Below are 20277 nucleotides of genomic sequence, written 5' to 3' on the forward strand. Positions count from 1 at the left end.
AAGCAAATGGCAAAGTTATTATTAGTTTTAGAAGGATTTTTAAATTTAAAATTATTCTTCATATCAAGTTAAATATGAAAAGAGGCTGTCAGGAAAGAATCTGATGAAAGAAGCTACTCTTAACAGAAGAAATAGGAGCTAGTTAAATTTTGATTAGGAAATTTAAATGCAAAATAAGGCTTGGCAGGATTCAATTTTTATCGATAAAAATCAATTTAATCTGTCACTCAGACCAATGAAAAAAAATTTCCATTGGTAATCATCGAAATATATAGAAAGGAGACCAAAAAAAACTGGGGACGAGGGTAAGGAAATATGGGGCAGAAAGTGGTGCACACGTGCTCATGCACAAACACGCACACACACAGCAACTGCTGCAGATGGGTAAGGGGAACTCCAGCTGTGCCACCCGCATACTGCTCCTCTGGCAGCAGCTTGGATAGCTGCTACAGGAGCTGGAGGCCGGCAAGTGGGAGGGGCAGGGCTGTTGGCAACCAGAAGCATGGTGCTGCTGGGTGCCAGCCACTTGCTCTGTCCAGGTCATAGCCAGGGATCGGGCACCAAACACCATGCGAGCCCAGGCCAGCCCCTGAATGACCAAGGCTCAAGGGAAGTTTGGCCCCTGCCATGGTCACTCAGGGATCAGGCTGGACAGGAGTTCTGGGAACACAGGGAAAGGCAGTGGCTGCCTAGCCCAGAGAAGGAAGTAGCTCCCCACTCCGCTTAAGGGGCAAGCCCCACCTTGCATGTACCAGTGAAGGGGTGGCCCAGCCACTCCCCCTCCAGCCCTATACCCCCAATTTCATGTAAACCTGAAAATTTTTAATTGATTTTTTTTTAATTAAAACATTTAAAAAATATAATTTTTTTATATTTTCAAATTTTATTTTTTTAAATTCATTTTCTACCAAGCCTATGTATAATGAACATTCAAAGAAATCAAAGCCCTAGTATTTCCCAGGGGAAAGCAATGTTTTAATGTACATTTTGGTATCGTATACTTCAGCTGCAGCAGGTGTTGGAATACCAGAGTTCATGCAATCAACTGTTTGATATTTCTAAAGAAAATGAGGCTATGGAAGTCAATGGCTGAATGCTCCCTTAAAATCATGTGGTAGTTTGTGTGATCTTGAGATTACCAGTGTTCAACTGATAAGAAATGCTAAAAATAATGTTGCAAAATTGCTTCCAACATTAGCCTGTTTGTCCTCTACATTCTCTCTGTCAGTGTAGTGCGAGCGCTCTGTCCAGGTGCTGTCTGTATACTATTCCAAAAGAATGATATACCACACAAACCAATATGGTGGCAAAAGCTCAGCCAGGCTTATTTATATACACAGCACTATTTCACTAATCCTTCTGTCCAAAAGGCCACAAGATGTTAGCCCTGAATATTGCTGGTAAGGCATGGCCATAGTTCACAATTGCTTGCATCTGTCCCCTAAGCCTTTTGCAAGGTTCAAAGATTTCCAGGTTCTCCCTTATGCAAGAAGTAAGCAGTACTGTTTACTTCAGGCATTTACATAGCAAACACTGACACCTCTACCACATTATTTAACTCTCAGACCTTGTTATGACCAGATGCAGTCTACACTTTGGCACCAATCTTATTGAATCCTCTTAACAATCAACTTTAGCACTTTAACAATCAACTTTAATCAACACTCAACTCTGTCAAGTTTAGTCCCATATGCACCCTAGTGGTGTACAGCCAGCACGATCAGCAAAAGTTTTATACGGGTTTTAGATGCATTAATCAGTGCTTATATTACTATTACTCAAGCATGGCTAATAGAAATATATTTATTTACTATTGAAAGCTAAGCATAATCTGCAGGCCTCTTGAATTCTATGAAGGGGGAACACCCCCACCCCCACACATCCTCCCATTTTTAACTTTATTTATTTGATGTATAAGCCACTCTTACCAAAAAAAGGCTCAGACCAACTTCCAATAAAAGCAACATAAGCTACATAACTAAATAAAATATTAATAAAACAATTCCCTAAACGATACCTAAGAACATAACCCTAACTGCTAAAAGACTTCCTAAATAAGGTCTTACAATGCTTCTGGAATATGTCCAATGACAATTATCCTTTAAAGTCCTAGATGTGAGTATATACCAAAGGTTTAATTTGCTTTGTGTAAATTTCACATGGATAAATGCCTCATGGACAAATTTCACAGAGATTTACTGAGCGCATTTACACAAGACGCTACAGCAACGTAGTATCTAAAAACAGTGCGCCACTGGGACTGCACAGTATCAGGCACATCTAGATGCACCCATTGAGAACTAATGTGTCTTTGATAAATTGGGGAGGGGGGGGAGAAGGGAACTTACTTTCGATGCACCAAAAGTTATAAATGTTTTACAATTGTATACCAAGCACATGAAGGGAATATTTTGTAGGCAAACCCTATGCACACACATGCAACTAGTGAAGTTCATAACTGATCTCATGAAAAATTACAAGCTCTGATAGTAAAGCTGATGGGAGTTTATAATCTCCAAATGATAACCCTTGAAAATCTTCCATTTTTCTCTTTCAAACACTCCACATAAATGTGAAAATAACAAAATTGGGAAGGACTGTGAACACACTGGAGAACAGAAGCGCAACAGAAGAAACTCGATGGATTGAAAACTGGGTTAACAGCATGAAGTTCAATGCTGACAAATGCAAGGTGATATACAGTGGGAAGAATAATCAAAATATACAAAATGGGTGACAGCTGGATGGAAAGAAGTATTACAGAGAAGAATCTAAGAGCCATGGAGGATCACAGACTCGGTACAAGTCTGCAGCATGATGCAGCTGCACAAAAGGCAAATAAGATCTTGGGCAGCATCAAAATAAATATTAGGTGCTCAACACAAGATGATAGTGCCTCTGTTTGGCACTGGGTAGGCCTCATCTACAGTATTTGTGTAGTTTTGAACTCACATTTTAAAGGGGCATGGAGAAGTTAGAGAGTGTCCAGAGGCAGATGACAAAAATGATACAAGACTTAAAAAGTAAGCTATATGAGGAGATGCTGAAGAAGCTAGGCATGTTCAACTTGCAGAAAAGGTGCTTAAGAGGGGACATGATAGCAGTTTTCAAATATGTGAAGGATTGCAATAAATTCTCTCTTGCTGCACAGAGCAAAACACAGACTGATGAAGTTGCAACAAAGTAGGTTTAGACTGGACACCAGGAAAAAAGTCTTCACTGCTAGAACAGTGACATAGTGGAATAGGCTGCTTAGGGATGCTGTGCAATTTCCATCACTGGAGACAGTCAAGAAAAGGCTGAATAAACGTTGGAAAGGAATGATCTAGGAGTAGCTATTTCTGGAGTGCTCTACATAGAGCTAGTCAGAAGCACAGATTTCCCCCCCCACCCCAAATAGATTGCTGTGAGATTTAAAAAGAGCTCTGCAGTTTTATAGCAGGTAGATATGGGAGAGGACCACATTCAGCAGCATGAAAATGAAGCACAGCTCCATGACCTGGCTTAGTTATGAAAGATTAAAGGAGCTAGGATAATATTTATAGAGGCGATACAGAAAGGGGAGTTCTGGCTGGCCAGTTAGAGGAAGTTATGTGGAGTTATGTTTGCTGTCCAAGTTGCAGACCAGAATGGAGGATTTTTCCCAAGCTTCTGCTTTTTGTTTATTGACATATGTGACCAGAAAAGATTTTCCCCCCCTTCCTGTTACTACATGTCAGGAGGTTTTTTTGCTTTCCTCAAAGGCATCCCAGATAAGCATGGGAACAGAATGATATACGAGTAGCTGTCTGAAGTCCTCTGCAAAGAGCATCAGTTAGAAGCACAAGTTTCCCCCACAACCCAAATGGATTGGGCTAGCCAAGACTATGATTTTGACTGAGCTGTGCCACTGTTCCTGGCTGGGACAAAAACCTGTAGATGCCTAGCTAGAGGGTCATGTCCCTCTGCTCCAAGTCAGCCTAATCACTATGTTTGGGGTTAAGAAGGAATTTTTCCCCATGGTCAGATTAGTATGGACTGTAGGGACAGAGGTTGCCTTCCTCTTGGGGGGGGGGGGGGGGGGGGGGGGGGGGGGGGAATGGAGGGGAACAATATGGACATGGCCCTCTTAAGCATATTTTAACAATCCTTCCAGTAACAGGATATTGATTACATATTGATTTTCCCCCTGCTTTACCTGTGGCAGATTAGGGTGCTATCATACAACTACAAAACAAAGTTGATTGTATACTTTTAACAATAGGTCCAACAAGGATTTATACAGGATAGGTTAGACAATGATGAACAGATGAGGAGGAGTTCGTGCCACAAGCAGAAGTGTTGCCAACACTTCCAATGGGAAAGGGAAGAGAACCAGCCCGAGGCCACCGTGGAAGACCGAGAAAAGCTACAGCAAGACATGGAGCAGAACTATTGCCACCAGCCCCAGAAAGCATTGCACATGATGACACCTTTAGAGGAAGAACTGGCAAAGTGTGGAGAAAAAGTCCACAGCTAATACATCATTGGAGAACAGCCAAGGACACAGTTCATGCAAGTGCTGGCCCAACAGTAGAAAGTAATACAGACAGTGGTGGAAATGTTCCACCTGTTTCTCTCACAAGACATCCTGACTGTTAACATAAGAGAAACAAACAGAGGCAGAAAGAACATTCAGGGACTGGAATCATAGCCATCCTGAAAATAGAAAGGAGTGGAAAAAGCTGGATGAAACAGAGTTGAAAGCCTACACTGGCCTCCTACTGCCGAGTGGTCTATACCACAGTGGTCACGAGGCACTGGAGGAGTTGTGGGAGCAACGCACCAGGCATCCTTGCTTCTGTGCCACCATGAGTTTAAAGTGATTCTGTCAAATCACCAACTACCTAAGATTTGACAACAAACTGACACATGAGGAAAGGAGAGCTGTGGACAAGCTTGCTGCCTTCAGAGATATTTGGACACAATTTGTAGAGCAGCTCAGGAAATGGTATATTCCAGGAATACACCTGACGGTTGATGAGAAGCTCATTGCATTCTGGAATCACTGTCCCTTCAGACAGTATATGCCCAGCAAGCCTGCCAATTATGGCTTGAAAATTTGGTAGTGCTGTGATGCAGCAACATCATTCCTCCTGTCTGGAGACATCTATCTGGGCAAGCAACTGGAAGCTACGTGCCAAAGTAATCTTGGTACCCAGGTCATTGAAAAACTGTTTCATCCCTGGTACAAGACAGGAAGTAACACTGTAGGTGACAATTTCTTCACAAGTACTGACTTGGCAGAAAGACTGCTACAGCAGGATTTAACCTCTGTGGGTACAACTCGGAAAAACAAGGCTGATATCCCAAATGAAATGCAAGCAATTCAAAGAAGAGAAACTTTTTCATCCACTTTGGCTTTTGATGGGGAACTCACCCTAGTTTCCTATGTTCCAAAGACATCCAAAGTTGTGCTGTTGCTGTCAAGCATGCACCATGACCTGTCATTGGTGGAGAGCAAAGAAAGCCAGACATCATCCATGACTACAATAAAAACCAAGGGTGGGGTGGATAACCTTGATCGCTTAGTCTATATGACCACCTGCAGACAGAAAAATCAACAGGTAGCCAATGACACTTTTTCAATATGCCAGATGCGGCTACCATTGCCAGCCTCAGCATTTGGCTAGGCCACAACACAAACTGGAAGCAAAGATCTCATTTAAGAAGACAGTGCTTATTTTTTTTTGCAGGAGCTTGGAGAATAGTTGATCGACAGACAAATAAAATGAAGAATGATGGATACATGTAATCTGTCTAAATCCGTCAAGTCTGGTATGACTGCCCTAAATTACAAATTGCCACAACACACACCAGTCGAACTTTCTGCAAGCACGAGTGGACATTGTGATTTTTGTCCAAGGACAGATGACCACAAAACGCCAAAATGATGAGAAGCTTGTAAGTGATTTGCTTGTGAACACCACAGTACATCACTGCTGCATTGTGTGGAATGCAATATTTAGTTAAAACAGTTAGGAAATGTTTTTGGAAGCAATTTTTAGTTTGGAAACAGTGTGAACTGCAGACTTAGCAACTTGTTCATTCACGTTTTGAAACTCTAAAAAAAGTTTAAATTTTGTTCATAGTTCTAGTGAAATAATATTTTGGGTTCAAATCATCATAAATACTCTTTCAAACAATCAGTATGTTTAATAAATAGTTTTTGGTACACTTGTACTGTTGCTGCTGGTTCCATTTTGTTCATGTGGGTGGGGTTAACAAGTTACCCCATGAGACCAACCATGTCAATTGCGGGTTAACAGTTACTCCATGAGAATAACAACAGTTAGTTTCATGGGAACAGATGAGGGCTACAGGGGGTCCTGGAATTCTATAAAATTAGCAGCAGTTTGAAAACTGCTTACACTTAATTCCTGACTTCTTTACGATACCTTTGAAAAATGGAATCTTCAGGGGCTTAAACTGGTAACCATTTAAGAAAAGAAAATGGTTTAAAAATATTAAATGAAGGCAACTGAATATCAAGGGATTATATTTCTGTACATGCATCTCATCCAAAGCAGATATTATGACATTCTGAACAGAAGCCCATTCATAAGGGCTTGCTTCCCTTTGTCTGTCTCTGATAAACTGTCAGATTACCTTGAAACTACTGGCATGTTTAGAATGTATTAATCACTCCATGCTATGTGATGTCTACAAGGTTGGTTTTGTAGATTCGAAAGCAAACGCATTATTCAGAGGAAGAAACAATTTATCCTCTTTCAAGTTATCAGTACTTCCTCTCACTAATTTCACTCTGTCCTCAGAAGAGCTCTGAAGTATTAGATGATTCTTCCCAAATCCATCTTCAAATCTTAAGAAATTGTGGGTGTTTACTTTTTACTTTTTTAGTACTTGGTACATCCTATTTACAGAGAGAATTCCAGCCCATTCTATAGGAAGAGGGGAGAAATCAACTACTTAAAGCATAAAATAAGAAAGATTCCTTAGACTGAAAAGCTTATAAAATTCTGAGACTCGAGTTTTATAAAAAGCAAACAGGAGAGCATTGATGAAGTTATTCACAAGAAAGCAGAGGGAGAAGCATACGGGGAAGTAATTACATTTGTATCAGGCAAAAAAAGGTCTTAAGAGGAAAACAGTTAAGCTGCCTTAAATGACTGAAGTGCTTCAGTTTTATACTGTTAAGAACAAGCAAGAGCCATGTTCCAGACCATAACAACTTTTAAAATAGAGTGGGTTCAGAAAAAAGGTGTTATTGTTGAGAACAAAGAATTTCATTATGTCCAGCTGCGTAGGCATGGTAAAGATGGTGCAAAAGGCCTTTATGGCTGTTTAGTAAAGTAAAAAAAGCAAAAATCTGCATGGACAGTATGGAAGCCACTGCCTGCTAGCACCCCGATGCCATCTAGCTTAAGGGAGAACGACATAGGAGGGTCATGGCTCCGACTACAGGTTCAAATCAACAAGCTAGGCTGGCTAAGGACACAAGGAGCACACCCCAAGTGTCCTGAAAAGGTAACAAAAGAGCTTCTGCAGCACATGCTCGCTGACAATCTGAAGGAGGAAATCCAGTTGTAGGCCAGCACCTCCACTTCTTAAATTAACAACGAAGCAAACAATAGTCTGGTCCCAAACCCTCTCCCTCTGCAAGCATGGTCCAGGCAAGTGTGTTCTAAGAGTGAAGTCCTAAATATCTATGGAACTAAGCCACCTCAAGTGTGTGGAGTTTGAGTGAACAAGAATACTTATTTCTCACAACCAAGATTTTGACATCAATATGTACCTGCAATCCCTAAGGTCAACCAAGAGCAACTTCCTGCAAGTACCATCAGTACACAGAGTCTGATTGACATAAACATGTGGGAAGTCATTCAGCAGTCATTCTTCAGCTCTGAAACTGTCTCCCCATAAGGCCTGCCAAAATCCAGTGCTGTATTAAGATTTTCCTATTTGGGCTGAAATTTAGCAATCAAAGCTAGGCTGGGATATTCATAGATGTTTGGGTCAGAAGGGATCTTAGCAGATCGAGTCCAAACATCTGCCCTGCGCAGGAAAGAGCGCTGGGGTCAGACAACCCCAGCCAGGTGCATGTCTGTCTCGCCTCCCCTTAAAGACCCCCAAGGTGGGAGAACACCAGCTCCCTTGAAAGCCTATTCCAAATTCTTGCAAACCTTACCATGAAGAAGTTCTTCTTGATGTCTAACCTAAATCTGCTCTCCATCAGTCTGTGGCCACTGCTCCTAGTTACCCCAAGGGGTGCCCTGGTAAACAGAGCATCTCCTATTCCTTGCTGCTCTCCCCACTCCTGATAAATCTGTAAGCAGCCACAAGATCACCTCTCAGCCTTCTCTTGTGGAGGCTGATGAAATCCAGGGCCCTCAATCTCTCCTCGTAGGGCTTTGCCTGCAGGCCCCTAACCATATGAGTGGCCCTCCTCTCAAGGTTGTCCACATCCCTCTTGAAGTGTGGCACCCAAAACTGGAGGCAGTATTCCAACTGCAGCCTGACCAGTGCCACATAGAGAGGAAGTATCACCTCCCTGGACCTGTTAATGCATGATAAAGTGCAGTTAGCTTTACTAATCACTTCATCACCTTGATGACTCATGCTCATCTTGGTGTCAACAATGACTCCAAGATCCCTTTCCGGTGCTGTGCTGCTGAGTAGGTCCTCCCCCAGCCTGTAAGCGAGCGTGCTGGTGATTTCCTCTCCCGTTGGTTCAGGTGGTTCTACTTTATGTTGTTATTCTACTTGCCTTTTAAGTTTTGTTCTCCTGTTTGCTTTCCGGTTTTGTAAGTTCTGTTGTTCTACTGTAAGCTACTCTGAGCCTTTGCTGGGAAGGGTGCTACATAAATACATTGATAAATCATTTCATTGTCTTGAAAATTTGCATTTCACACACCTGTGAAAATAAGTTTTTCAAGGTATGTGATCATACATGCTTACATATCTGAAGTAAGATTCCATCCCTGCATTTGTGTTCAGCCTCTTAAAGACTATAGGATGAGTTATTTTTAAAGACTAAATGATAGGTGGCAGGCTGTAATACAAGTTATCTAATAACGGATTATGCCAGTTTACAAAAACAGCAGTTCATTTAGGTGTTCTCAAAACAAGCATCATGTATACTATAGCTTCTTTCATATTTTCAAAGGCTATAACAGTGATGCTCAACCTCACATCCATAGGCCAAAACCAGCCCACAGAGCCAGATCATCCTGCCTACAGACCTCCATGTGTCTGGAAATTTGGCAGTGGGGAGCAGTTACAATTAACACTATCATCTCTCCCCCTGAATGGAAGTTCCAAGCTCTGCAGGCCAGATGATAGGGCCCTGCATGCAGAGGCACAGGCACGATCTGGTATGGAGCCCAATTTGGCACATGGGGCTGTGACCATGGGCCTGATTTGCTGCACGAGGCCAGGGCCAAGCATCAGACTAGCCTTGTGCACCAGATGGGACCCACAGACTGGAACTGTCCCATAGACCAACCCCATACCATTCATTCAGCTCACAGGTAAAAAGGTTGGGTACCACTGGGCTACTGCGTACTTGCAAAAGAAAAAAAAAAAAGCCTATGTGATTTTTTGAAGTGCACTTAAACTTTTCTTTAACTGACACACATGTGCAGAATATATTGGTGATATTTAACCACTTGTGCGTGTCAGTTTTAATTGAATGCAACTAACATACCTGTGTTCTGTGAGAACGTTTACTGCTGATGGATGGTTGGCACAGTATGCAAGGTACAAGCTTTTCATTTGTGGCATGAGACTGAGAAAACATCCTCCAACTCTCTGCTGAGCTTCAGGCAGCCTGAGATGAAGAAACATAAGGGAAGATTAAAAAGATAGCAACACTTTAAAGACAAAATGAACAGCAAGAACAAGTCACACTTGGACAAACGTGACTTCTAATTTCACTTAAAGGTAAGTAGATGACTTTTAGTGTATTATCTATATAATGCATAAATCTATATAATGATGATCTTGTAGTTCTGTCACACAAGAAAGAAAACTGACCTGCAAAGTAAGCTTGGTAATAACTGGTTTGCTCTGAACTGGTGCTAAAAAACGAATGGATACCACAGATGGAACAAAGCTTTTCATTAGCATTATACTATGAGCTTATCTTCTACTTTTGGTTCACTTCTTTTAGTAGTCATTCTTACTTTGCTCACCCAACATACTCATAGATTCACAGGTTGTTAGGGGCTGGAAGAGACCTTAAAGATCATTGGGTCCAGCCCCCCAACTCTAGGCAGGAAGACGACTGGAGTTAGGTAACCCCAACAAGTCTCCTCTTGAAAACCTCCAGGGAAGATGACCGCACCACCTCTGAAGAGAGCTTATTCCACACTCTGGACACCTTAACTGTGAAGGGTTTTTTCCTGGTATTAAGTCGGAAGCGGCCTTCCAGGAGTTTGTATCCATTGGTCCTGCCTTGTCATTCCCAGGGGTGCCCCAGTGAACAGTTGTTCACTGAGCTCCTGTTGCACTCCTCTGATATAGCGGTAAGACACTATCAAGTCCCGTCTCAACATTCTCTTCTTTAGGTTAAAGAGGCCCAGGTCCTCATATGGCTTGCCTTGCAAGTCCCTGATCATATGGGTGGCTCTTTTCTGAACCCACTCAAGTTTTTCCACATCCTTATTGAAGTGCGGCACCCAGAACTGGACAGTACTCCAGCTGGGGTCTCACCAGTACGGAGTACAGTGGGAGTATCACTTCCTTAGTTTTACACGAGATGCACTAGTTGATGTATGCCAGTGTGTTGTTTGCTTTGCTGACCACCACCTCACACTGACAGCTCATATTCATACGATGGTCAATCGTTACCCCTTTCGGCTGTGGTGCAAGTCAAGCTGTCACCACCAAGCCTATATGTATGTTGAAGGTTGTTTGCATCCAGATGGAGCACCTTACACTTGGAAGTGTTAAACTTCATCTGGTTCCGGTCTGCCCAACTCTCGAGGCTGTCCAGGTCTGCCTGCATCTGCCACCTATCTTCTGGTATGACCCCACTGCCCCATAATTTGGTGTCATCTGCGAACTTGGCCATAGAGCTTTTCACTCCCCCATCCAAATCACTGATGAAGATGTTGAAAAGCACTGGTCCAAGCATGGACCCCTGAGGGACACCACTGGCCACTTCACGCCAGGACAACATAGATCTGTTCATGAGAACTCTCTGGGTCCTACTGTAGCCAGTTTCCCACCCACTGAACCGTCAAGCAGCTGAGTCAACAATCTTCCAGTTTTCCCACAAGGATATCATGGGATACTAGATCAAAGCCTTTTGGAAGTCTAGGTATATAATGTCTACCATGTCTCCTGTGTCCACGTGGCGAGAGACCTGGTCGTAGAAGGAGATGAGATTGGCAAGACAAAACCTACCTGTGACAAAACCATGCTGACTGTCATTCAGAATCTTACCTTCTGCGAGCGTATTGCACATAGATTCTTTGATGAGATTTTCCAGGATTTTCCCTAGAATGAAAGTTAGGCTGAACCTATAGTTGCCCGTATCTTCCCTCTTCCCCTTCTTGAAGATGGGCACAATGTTGGCCTTCTTCCAGTTGTCACAGATTTCCCTGTGTGTCACGAATTCTGAAAGAGCTTTGCCAGGAGTTCTGCGATGACCACAGCCAGCTCTTCCAAGTCCATCCAGTCCTGCTGACTTATACATATCTAGCTTTTCTAATTGGTATTGCACCCACTCAGCATCCACAGTAGGGAGGCTGTCAGTCCCAGCATGTCTCCTATGAGCCTCATCTCACTTGACTTTCCCCATGGTCCGGTAAAATACTGAAGCAAAGTGGGCATTCAGGAGTTCAGTTTTTTCCTGAATGTTGGCTACCAGCTGTCCCAAGGTGTTAAGCAGGGGTCCCACACTTCCATTTGTTTTCCTTCTACCACCTACATACTTAAAGAAGGACTTCTTATTGTCCTTGACTCCCATAGCTAACCTAAACTCCGTCACCACCTTGGCTTTCCTGATCATTCCCTCAAAGTGCTGGCCACTGTTGTATAGACCTCGAGGACCATCCCTAGCTTCCATTATCTTTTCTTCCTTGAGAATTTCATATACACTTTTTGTTCACCTTGCCTATCTGAGGTTGTAAATACTAGAGCAAAGAGACTGCTGGCCCTTTAAATGTTGTTTCCCATTTAACTCGTATATTTTTTTAAATCCACAGGCATACAAATCCTCTTTAAGCATTAGAAAAGTGGTCCATTATTGATAAGGTACAAAAAGACATCTAATTTGACCCAAGACTGACTGCCCTGAGGTCTGACCTGGATGAAAACAGGAGCAAGCACAATCATTTACAATCACCATTCCAAGCTACATTGCTGTTAATTCGCCAGTACGTGGCCAGCAAGAATACACAGACTTATAGGCCTGTCCCCGGTGTGAACCACAATAACCATAAGAGGTGCACCAATGTATTGGTCCATATCGTATCAGCATCAATAAAAGGAAAAAAACTGACATTATTGGCTATTAGCTTTTTTAGGCTGATGTGGCCGATAATGTTACCAATAAATGCCGCATGCATACACAGAGTCAGGAACAGAGCCTGGCAGCATGGAAACCAGTGTTCAGCTGGTAAGTCTGTGGGAGGGAGGGGTGTGGGTGGGCAAATCAAGGCCCCCACGACGAGAGAAGGAGTGGGGCAGGGTGGGGTGCAGGACAGAGCTGCAGGCAGCTTGTCCAGGGGGCAGCTCCCTGCCCTGCTCACACCCTGAAGAAGGCATAGGTGGCATGTGCCCCCCCAGATTTGTGCACAGGGCAAGGGCTGGCTGCCTGCTGTGGGCTCAGCACCTGTGCTGGCCTCCTTCCAACAATAGGGCTTGGCTGGGCAGGTGGCAGCGCTGAGGTGGGGTTGCCAGGGAGCTATGGTGAATTTGGGGGTTGCTGTAAGCCCAACCATAGTCCCCCCATCTCAGTGCCACTGCTGCCCACCCCCCGAGCGCAGCCCCCCGGCCCAAGCCCACAACCGGCCCTCACCCCGTGCACAAATCTGGGGAGCAGATGCACCCCACGTCTCCCCTGGGGTGCACACAGCAGCAGTAGCTACCCCTCCACATTATCCCACACCCCCCTGGATAAGCCACCTGCAGCTCAGTCCCATGCCCTGCACCCACTGGGCAGCACCTGCCCCTGCCCCAATTCTACTTTGTTCCTCATCATAGGGGCCTTGATATGCCCCTCACCCCTACCCCCCAGCCCCACATAGACTTAATGGCCAAACACTGCTCTCCAAACTGACAAGCTGCATATTGGCAATCAGATTGGCATCATCCAATATGGTTGGTTAATAATCGGCCATCAGTATCAGCCAAAACAATCTTCATCAGTGCAGCCATAACCATAAATATGTACAGCAGGATGCATACACAAATGTTAGCACATTTTATGCAACATACTGCAGAGAGACTTGAAGCGAGACAATGGATGTGTAAGTCTGAACAATACTGGGACAAAAGGCTTGCTCCTAGGACAAATGAGCTGTCCGCTTCCTGCAGCGATTCTCAACCTTTTTTAAACTTGAGGGTCCTCTGGGAAAATGCCAGCCCTTAGTTTTCACTCTTTCTTTGCCTATAGAAAAGTAACAGAGTAGCTTTTCTGTTGCAGAGAACTCAGAAAGACCACAACTATGGATTTCTATTTAAAAATCTCTGGGGTTATCCTGTGAATCATGTTTGTGAACTTAACAGGGCTAACAGTGTGGCACCCTGGTTAAGAATCACTGGTTTACAGCCACAGGACTCCATCTGACCGCTGTCGATAATAGTTTAGCAGCTACCATGGGAAGAACTATGCTATCTTCACCGTGTTCAGAATACTTGTATATAATAAAGGTGAGGACAATTATGTCTTAACTGAACCAGTTAAACCTTTCAGCAGCAATCAAAAGAGGTCCTATTGCTAAGCACTTTTAGCAATCAGTCAGTTGCTGGGGTATATCAAGTTCCAACAAGATGACATTCCTATCCTGCTTCAATAAATTACTTACAGATTGTATTTAATCAAAAACATTACCCACTTCCTCAAGTTTGTTTTCAATAGGAACAGAATACCACAACAAATTCAGCCACACTAGTGCAGACCAAACTTTTGAAATCTGATCCCTTCTTCAAGAAAATGCAAACAACTGCAGCAAATTGAAGCCTTATTATGTGGTACAAGAAATCCTACCCAAAATGATAAGTTGGAATAGATTGTGTAGATCTTTGTAATACAATATTTCCTCTTCTTTCATACATACTTTGATGAGCTGTGAAACCACAACGCGGACATGTAGGGACAAGTAGTTAAGTGGTATTTGCGTATCTTACTGACATCCTGTTCCACTCGGCTTTAGAAAAGTGTTAACGGAAAAGATGGATGGATTTTTGTTCTGTGCCCCTTGTGACGAGTTAGTTATAAGGCAAAGATAAAGGCATGCAACAACAGTTGTACATTTTCAGGTATTCAAACAAAATGAAATAGGTTTTTACTTCAACTCTCCCCCTCTCATATCCCCAATTTTATTTTTATTTTATCAGACAAAAAAAAAAAAAAAATCAGGATCCCTGCTTATTTCTATACCCAATCACTACGGGCCTACCAGACTTGAAGCAATGGCCAGCTAATTTCTCAGGCAAATTGCAGAGCTGGCAGCCATTTTCATGGGGTTATTGTAATAGGGCTCCTGTTCACCCTCACTCCCCAGCTATTCTTTTTGGAGGAAGGGCTGCATATTACAACAGCTTCAGAAAGTGCTGGCTGTCCTTATGATATCCCTTACAGGATTTCTGGCCCGTCCTTAACTTTCCATAATACTTCTAAACTAGAGCTAGTGTTAAACACTTGATTTAACTTTGGATCAACTCCACAAACAGCTTAAATCCTGTATAAAAAGTTACAATGCACCTAACATGGGGGCAACTCAACAGAAGAGCAGTGTACTAGAACCTGCTTCCCTGTTGGCATTCTATAGGCTATGCAGCAACTTGCAAAGCCTCAGTTTAAATTCTGGCAATTAAACAGAAAGCAGTATTTAAAAAAAATAGACTATGAAGTCAGAGGGAAAAAAACCCCAAAACATCCAAATAGATGAGAAAATAATTTAAACACCTGAGCAGGGAATATGATCAAAAGAGGAACATGGCAGAAAAGTTAAAGGTATCTCACTTAGGCCCCACCTACACATTACACTTATGGTATGATTAAGCAGTTAATCATGTCTTAAATTGTAACCCAGCAACATGTTCAGTCAATTAATAGCATGATAAAACAAGCAATAATCCACAAAGTTCTTCTACAAAAGAAGTGACATAACTTTGTGGCTCTTTCTTATCATGCCATTAACTGAATGCGTGGCCAGGTACTCCCCTGGGAGCCCCATCAGCAGACAGAACACCCAGCCACGGGAGTGCACCACCTACTGTAAGCCCCACAGCTGATAAGGCTCATAGCACAGGCAGCTTTTATACACTCCCCCTAGCTGAGAGCCTCATCAGCTGATGGGGTTTGCAGCAAGGCCCGCGTTCCACGTGTTGCCCTCACTGGGAGCCTTGCCAGCCACACATGGAACACTGCCCCTGCTGTGAAGCACAATCATGGGCTTCTTCCTCACTAGCAATAAGACATAATAGGATCTGATGCTGGATCCTGCAAATACACCCCCCCCTGCCATGCACGTGATATGGCAGGAGCTGTGACTGTGTGCATCACGCATCAGATCCTATCACTTCTTTACTTGAAAACCTAGAGTGACCCTTAGATGTAAAGATGTAAATTCAAGCCTAACTTCAGACTCATACTTCATGCTGCCCAGTCGTCAGTGAATATCTCATCATTTGGGCTGGAGAGTTAAAGGCAGCTAGATATGATGCTAGCCACTACTCCCTAATATGCTACTGGGTAGAGAAGCTAGAATGCCTTAACCACAGTAGTCCAATGGACCATCTAAGCTTACATGAACCCTTAAGCTTTTGATGTTTGGAAATAGAAGCCTTATATCAGATGTGCTAGCATCTATGATGAGACAGGTCTCATGGTTTGTCTCCGTCCACAGAAAGGGGTGGGAGTGCTTCAAAACCACATAAGCTTTTATTTTTGAGCAGCAGATGAGCACACACTACTAAAAACATTTGGCAGCACAAGGTAGGACACCCCTGAAGTGGTGCTAAATAGAAGTTTAACTCTCTCAATATTGTTTTCTGTTCAACTGCCACACTTTGACTAACTTTTTCCAATCAGTGATATTAAGTTGATTGTAGTCTATCCTCAAACATTCCATAGTTCTAGCTAGAAAGAGCATGACATGAATCTCTATTGTACATTTATTTTGGATGCACTGTAATTTTAGACTGCGCATTTCCCACTGACATGAGAAAATTAACAGACTGAGTGGGTGGTAACCCATCCCTTTTGATTTTTCCATTTTACACATCAGTCATTAGTATTTTTTCCTCTTATTTTGTAGGAACAATGAATAATATATTACCTATTATTGTGAGCATGTCATTTTTATCTCCTTTAACTGTCTAAAGAACAATGGTTAATATCTATCACTAGATCACAAAGCTGTTAGCAATTACAAGGTTCAAATCCAATAAAGATTAGTTATTTTATATAATTTATTCTGAAGTTGACATTTCAACAATAGTCTCATATTTTTGATACTGCAATTAAAAAGCAATTACAGGAATTTAAAATAGCCGATATAGATATATCTATATACACACACACACGTGTGATATATCACTTCTAAAATATTTTTTGTTTAAGTTTCTCATGCTAGTAAAGTTAAGGGACTAACATATCCTTTACAAGTGACAAATATGAAAGTTGTCTTAAAAACCTCTATAAAGTTTGAAATTATATTATAAAAATTAGTCTAAGTCTCAGAGCGAAAGATAGGCTGTATCAAGATATTTTCCACTGAAATGGTGTGACAGTTTTAGTTAGGAGGGGGGGGGGGCTGGAAGGGAAACGTATTTACTCTGCATATAGGGCATGAGGTCCATAATACACAATTGACAGCCTGCACATTTACCACAGAAGTAATTGCATGACTACATTTAGTCATACACGTGAACTGGCAGTATTATTTCTTGACATTTAGAGTGAAGCACTCTTTTTTGATAGTCTGAAAACAGCAACTATAATGGGATATCCAGTAGTTCAATCATGTTCTTTTGAAGGCTTCTGAATGCCTACAGTCATGAATGATAAGCAAGACTGGGCTGGCAACCAACAGAGAAAGAAGCATTAGTACTATAAGCCACTAGAATTGCCCCACATATTTTGCTTTATACAAGTTTAAAGAAAAAGGAACCCCCCCCATCTTTACTTTATATTATCCTCATTTAAATTAAGTACCTCCTTTGTTTTTTTTTATTGCAAGAACTATTTTACGTTGTCCCCACATTTTCAGGATCAGAGAACACCATATTCTGTTTTTGTATAGGAAACTGCTAAAACCATAGGATGTCGCTGTTTGAGATCATGGAATAAACACATTAATTGGATACTAATATTAATATTGCCACTTCCAGGCTTTTCAATTAACTCATCAAGATGAACCAAGAAGGGTAACTCATCACTATGCTGTTTCAAGACGCTGGAGAAGTTCAGAAAATACCTTAGTAGTTTGTTCCATGTGTATTTTCTTAACTGTTTTTTCATGCCCCTTCCTCCCCAGAAGGCTTGCATCCTGGAGTGTAGGAATGGAAGTAGGGGGGCTCGATTTGGACCATGGCCATAATGGTGTAAAAGTAGGTGCAGAACACTGCTGCAACTGGGGGCGTCTCCTCCAAGAGCCAGGTTAACCTTCTCTAGCCCCACAACAACCAACATTTTGTGGCAAGCAGTAAAGGGCTGAATTCAGTGAGAGCTACAGGGCCAAGGAAGGGTTAACTTGGCTCTTGGCAGTTACACCTGACAGCAGTATCTTTCCCTTGCTTCACTCCCTGCCTCCATTAAGGTTCCTCTCTAACTGAGCACCCTGGGCTCACATGCCATGTACAGCAGATTCCCCAGTCGTTGGTGTGCTGCAGGATGGCCACCCACATACTAGATAATACATGGCCAACACTGGATAATAATCTCCAACTCTCAGATATTATTTAGTGAAACTAAGGTCGCCAACTGACATTCCCTTTAAAACATGATGGGATCTAATCCTTGATCCCAACAACTGCTCACATAACCATGGCAGAACGTGCAATTTGGAGATTAGATCCAAGTCACACCTTGCTTGGCAGGGCAGGGAGAGCCCAGACTCTCCCTACACCAGCACGATTAAACGAATCAGCTGATTGTCAATTGAGGCCAGAACCAAACTGATCCCCAAACACAGCTGACAATCAGCTTGGCACATGGGGAGTTGGGCTCCCCATGCACCAGGAGCTGTAAAAACCATGTGTGCCACTCAGCTGGGTGGTGCACGGGATTTATACAGCTCCCAGTATGTGGCGATTCCAGCACCAGGCTGTCACAGCCCAAGGCCAGACTCCCTGTATACTGGGAGCTGTTTAAACTCTGTATGCCACCAAATTTTGACAGGTCCCAGCTTCAGTTTAAGACATAATACAAGTGAGCAGCAAAATATTTATTGCATTATCATGCCTTAACTTGAGCTGCACCTGCGGCCAATTACTACTTAAGGAGTAATTAGTAGGGCTGTGAGAAATTTTGACAGCCGTTTGGTTTTAGGAGGTGTTTTGGGCCACTTCAGTGCCCGAAACACCGAATCCGAACTGAAATGGAAGGCTCAGAAACATCTCCAAAATGAAATGAGGCATCTGAAATGTTCTGTAAACGTTTTGGAAAATACTGGATTTTCAGAGCCAGGCTTGCAGGGAAACAGCTGTACGCTGCTGCCCTGCCATGCAACTCAGCTCCGCAGGGAGCAGAGATCCGCGCCGGGGTTTCCTCACCTCTGCTGCCCACTCCACGCTGCCCCAGTGATGCAGGGCTGCATAGGGCAGGAAGCAGCAGCGAGGAGACCCCGGAACGGATCTCTGCTCCCTGAAATGACAGGTTGCACAGCAGGAACCAGCAGGTTTGCTTGCCGCTCTGTGCTGCCTCCCTGCCCCGCGACCCATCGTGACAGGGATCAGATATCCGCGTGGGGGTCTCCTCGCCTGCACAGAGGGCAGTGGCCCTCCCCCAGACAAGCCACCCATGGCCCCAGTCTGCTCCCTGCTGGGGCCATGCAGCCCCTGGCCCTGCAGCCCCATGCAGCTGGGTAGGGCTGTGCAAAGCCTCCCTTGCAGCCCATTCGAAACAGATTCAGAGGAGATTCAGCAGAGCCAAATCTCCAAAACAGATTTGGCCAAATCAAAACAGGACAGCGATCTGAAATGAACTGCTGTCCTCCAAAACGGCCAAATCCAAAACCGAATCAAAACACAGCCATTTCGCACAGCCCTAGCGATTAGTCTTGCATCTTAAAATGTAACGTACATTAGGGACCTAAAATACAGTAACAGGTAAACTCTAGTAATTTACAGTAATAGTAAAATACAGTAAAACAGGGCTTAATCCTCAGAGGTAGACTTGATGTTAATTTGAATCTGGCACTGTGAAGAATCCTAAAGTAGAAATTATTTAGAATTGGAGCCACGTAAGTGTAAGCGGTTGGTGATGTGTCTCCTGGAACTGGGCCATCTTCCCACTAGAATTGTAGTATTCTGTTCTAAAAAAAAAAAAATCACCTGCCAAGTCATGGTGTTAATGAGAGAGGTACCAAACTCTCATTTTGGGAGACAGAAGGATCAACTAAGGTTCAGGAGGGCCGCTTATCTTTACAGGGCTCCACCATCCCATCCCCTGCCCTAACCACACCAGATGTTCCAGGCTTGATGTTACTTGCCTACTGCACTGAAAGGTCTGGTCCTAGTCTTACGGATTCCTTGTTCGAGGGGTCCTCCTCTAGGCTGGCTGCTTGCTCCATTCTTCCCTGCACGAGTCCCAAGACAGTCGCTTCTTAATTTCACCCTGCCCTTACCTTCAGGGTCAGGACTGACTTACCCCTTCTTGGGGTGTAGTCTTGTCTTCGTCTCTCTCTTCCTCTAGGATCCCGAAGGAGTTATCTCCGTCCCTCAGGACTGCACTCACCGGCAGAGTGGTCCCTGAGTCTCTTTGCCAGTTCTTCCCAGGTAAGTCCAGAAACCGGGGCTCAGGGTCAATTCCTCCTTACATCATCTCTGGGCGTCTTCTGTAGTGTCATCCTACTTTCCCTCTTCCTGAGCCGACCCCAGACACTTCCTCAGTGTCCGTTT

The 20277-nt window shown here is 43.4% G+C and overlaps 1 protein-coding gene across 7 annotated transcripts in view; it reads right to left on the reverse strand.

Moving 5' to 3' along the window:
- ARHGEF7 (Rho guanine nucleotide exchange factor 7) overlaps window positions 1-20277 on the reverse strand; it is a 184083-nt gene that overhangs the window by 59755 nt on the left and 104051 nt on the right. For all 7 annotated transcript variants that reach the window (XR_009459199.1, XM_059721073.1, XM_059721069.1 and 4 more), the window contains one exon: window positions 9686-9808. Coding sequence is in view for 6 of the 7 variants with exons in the window: in XM_059721073.1 (XP_059577056.1) it covers window positions 9686-9808 (123 nt within the window). In the remaining variant the exon portion in view is untranslated. The remainder of the gene's footprint in view (window positions 1-9685; window positions 9809-20277) is intronic.

The sequence above is a fragment of the Alligator mississippiensis genome, chromosome 1 (assembly GCF_030867095.1).
Source record: "Alligator mississippiensis isolate rAllMis1 chromosome 1, rAllMis1, whole genome shotgun sequence".
In the NCBI taxonomy this organism is placed as follows: Eukaryota; Metazoa; Chordata; order Crocodylia; family Alligatoridae; genus Alligator; species Alligator mississippiensis.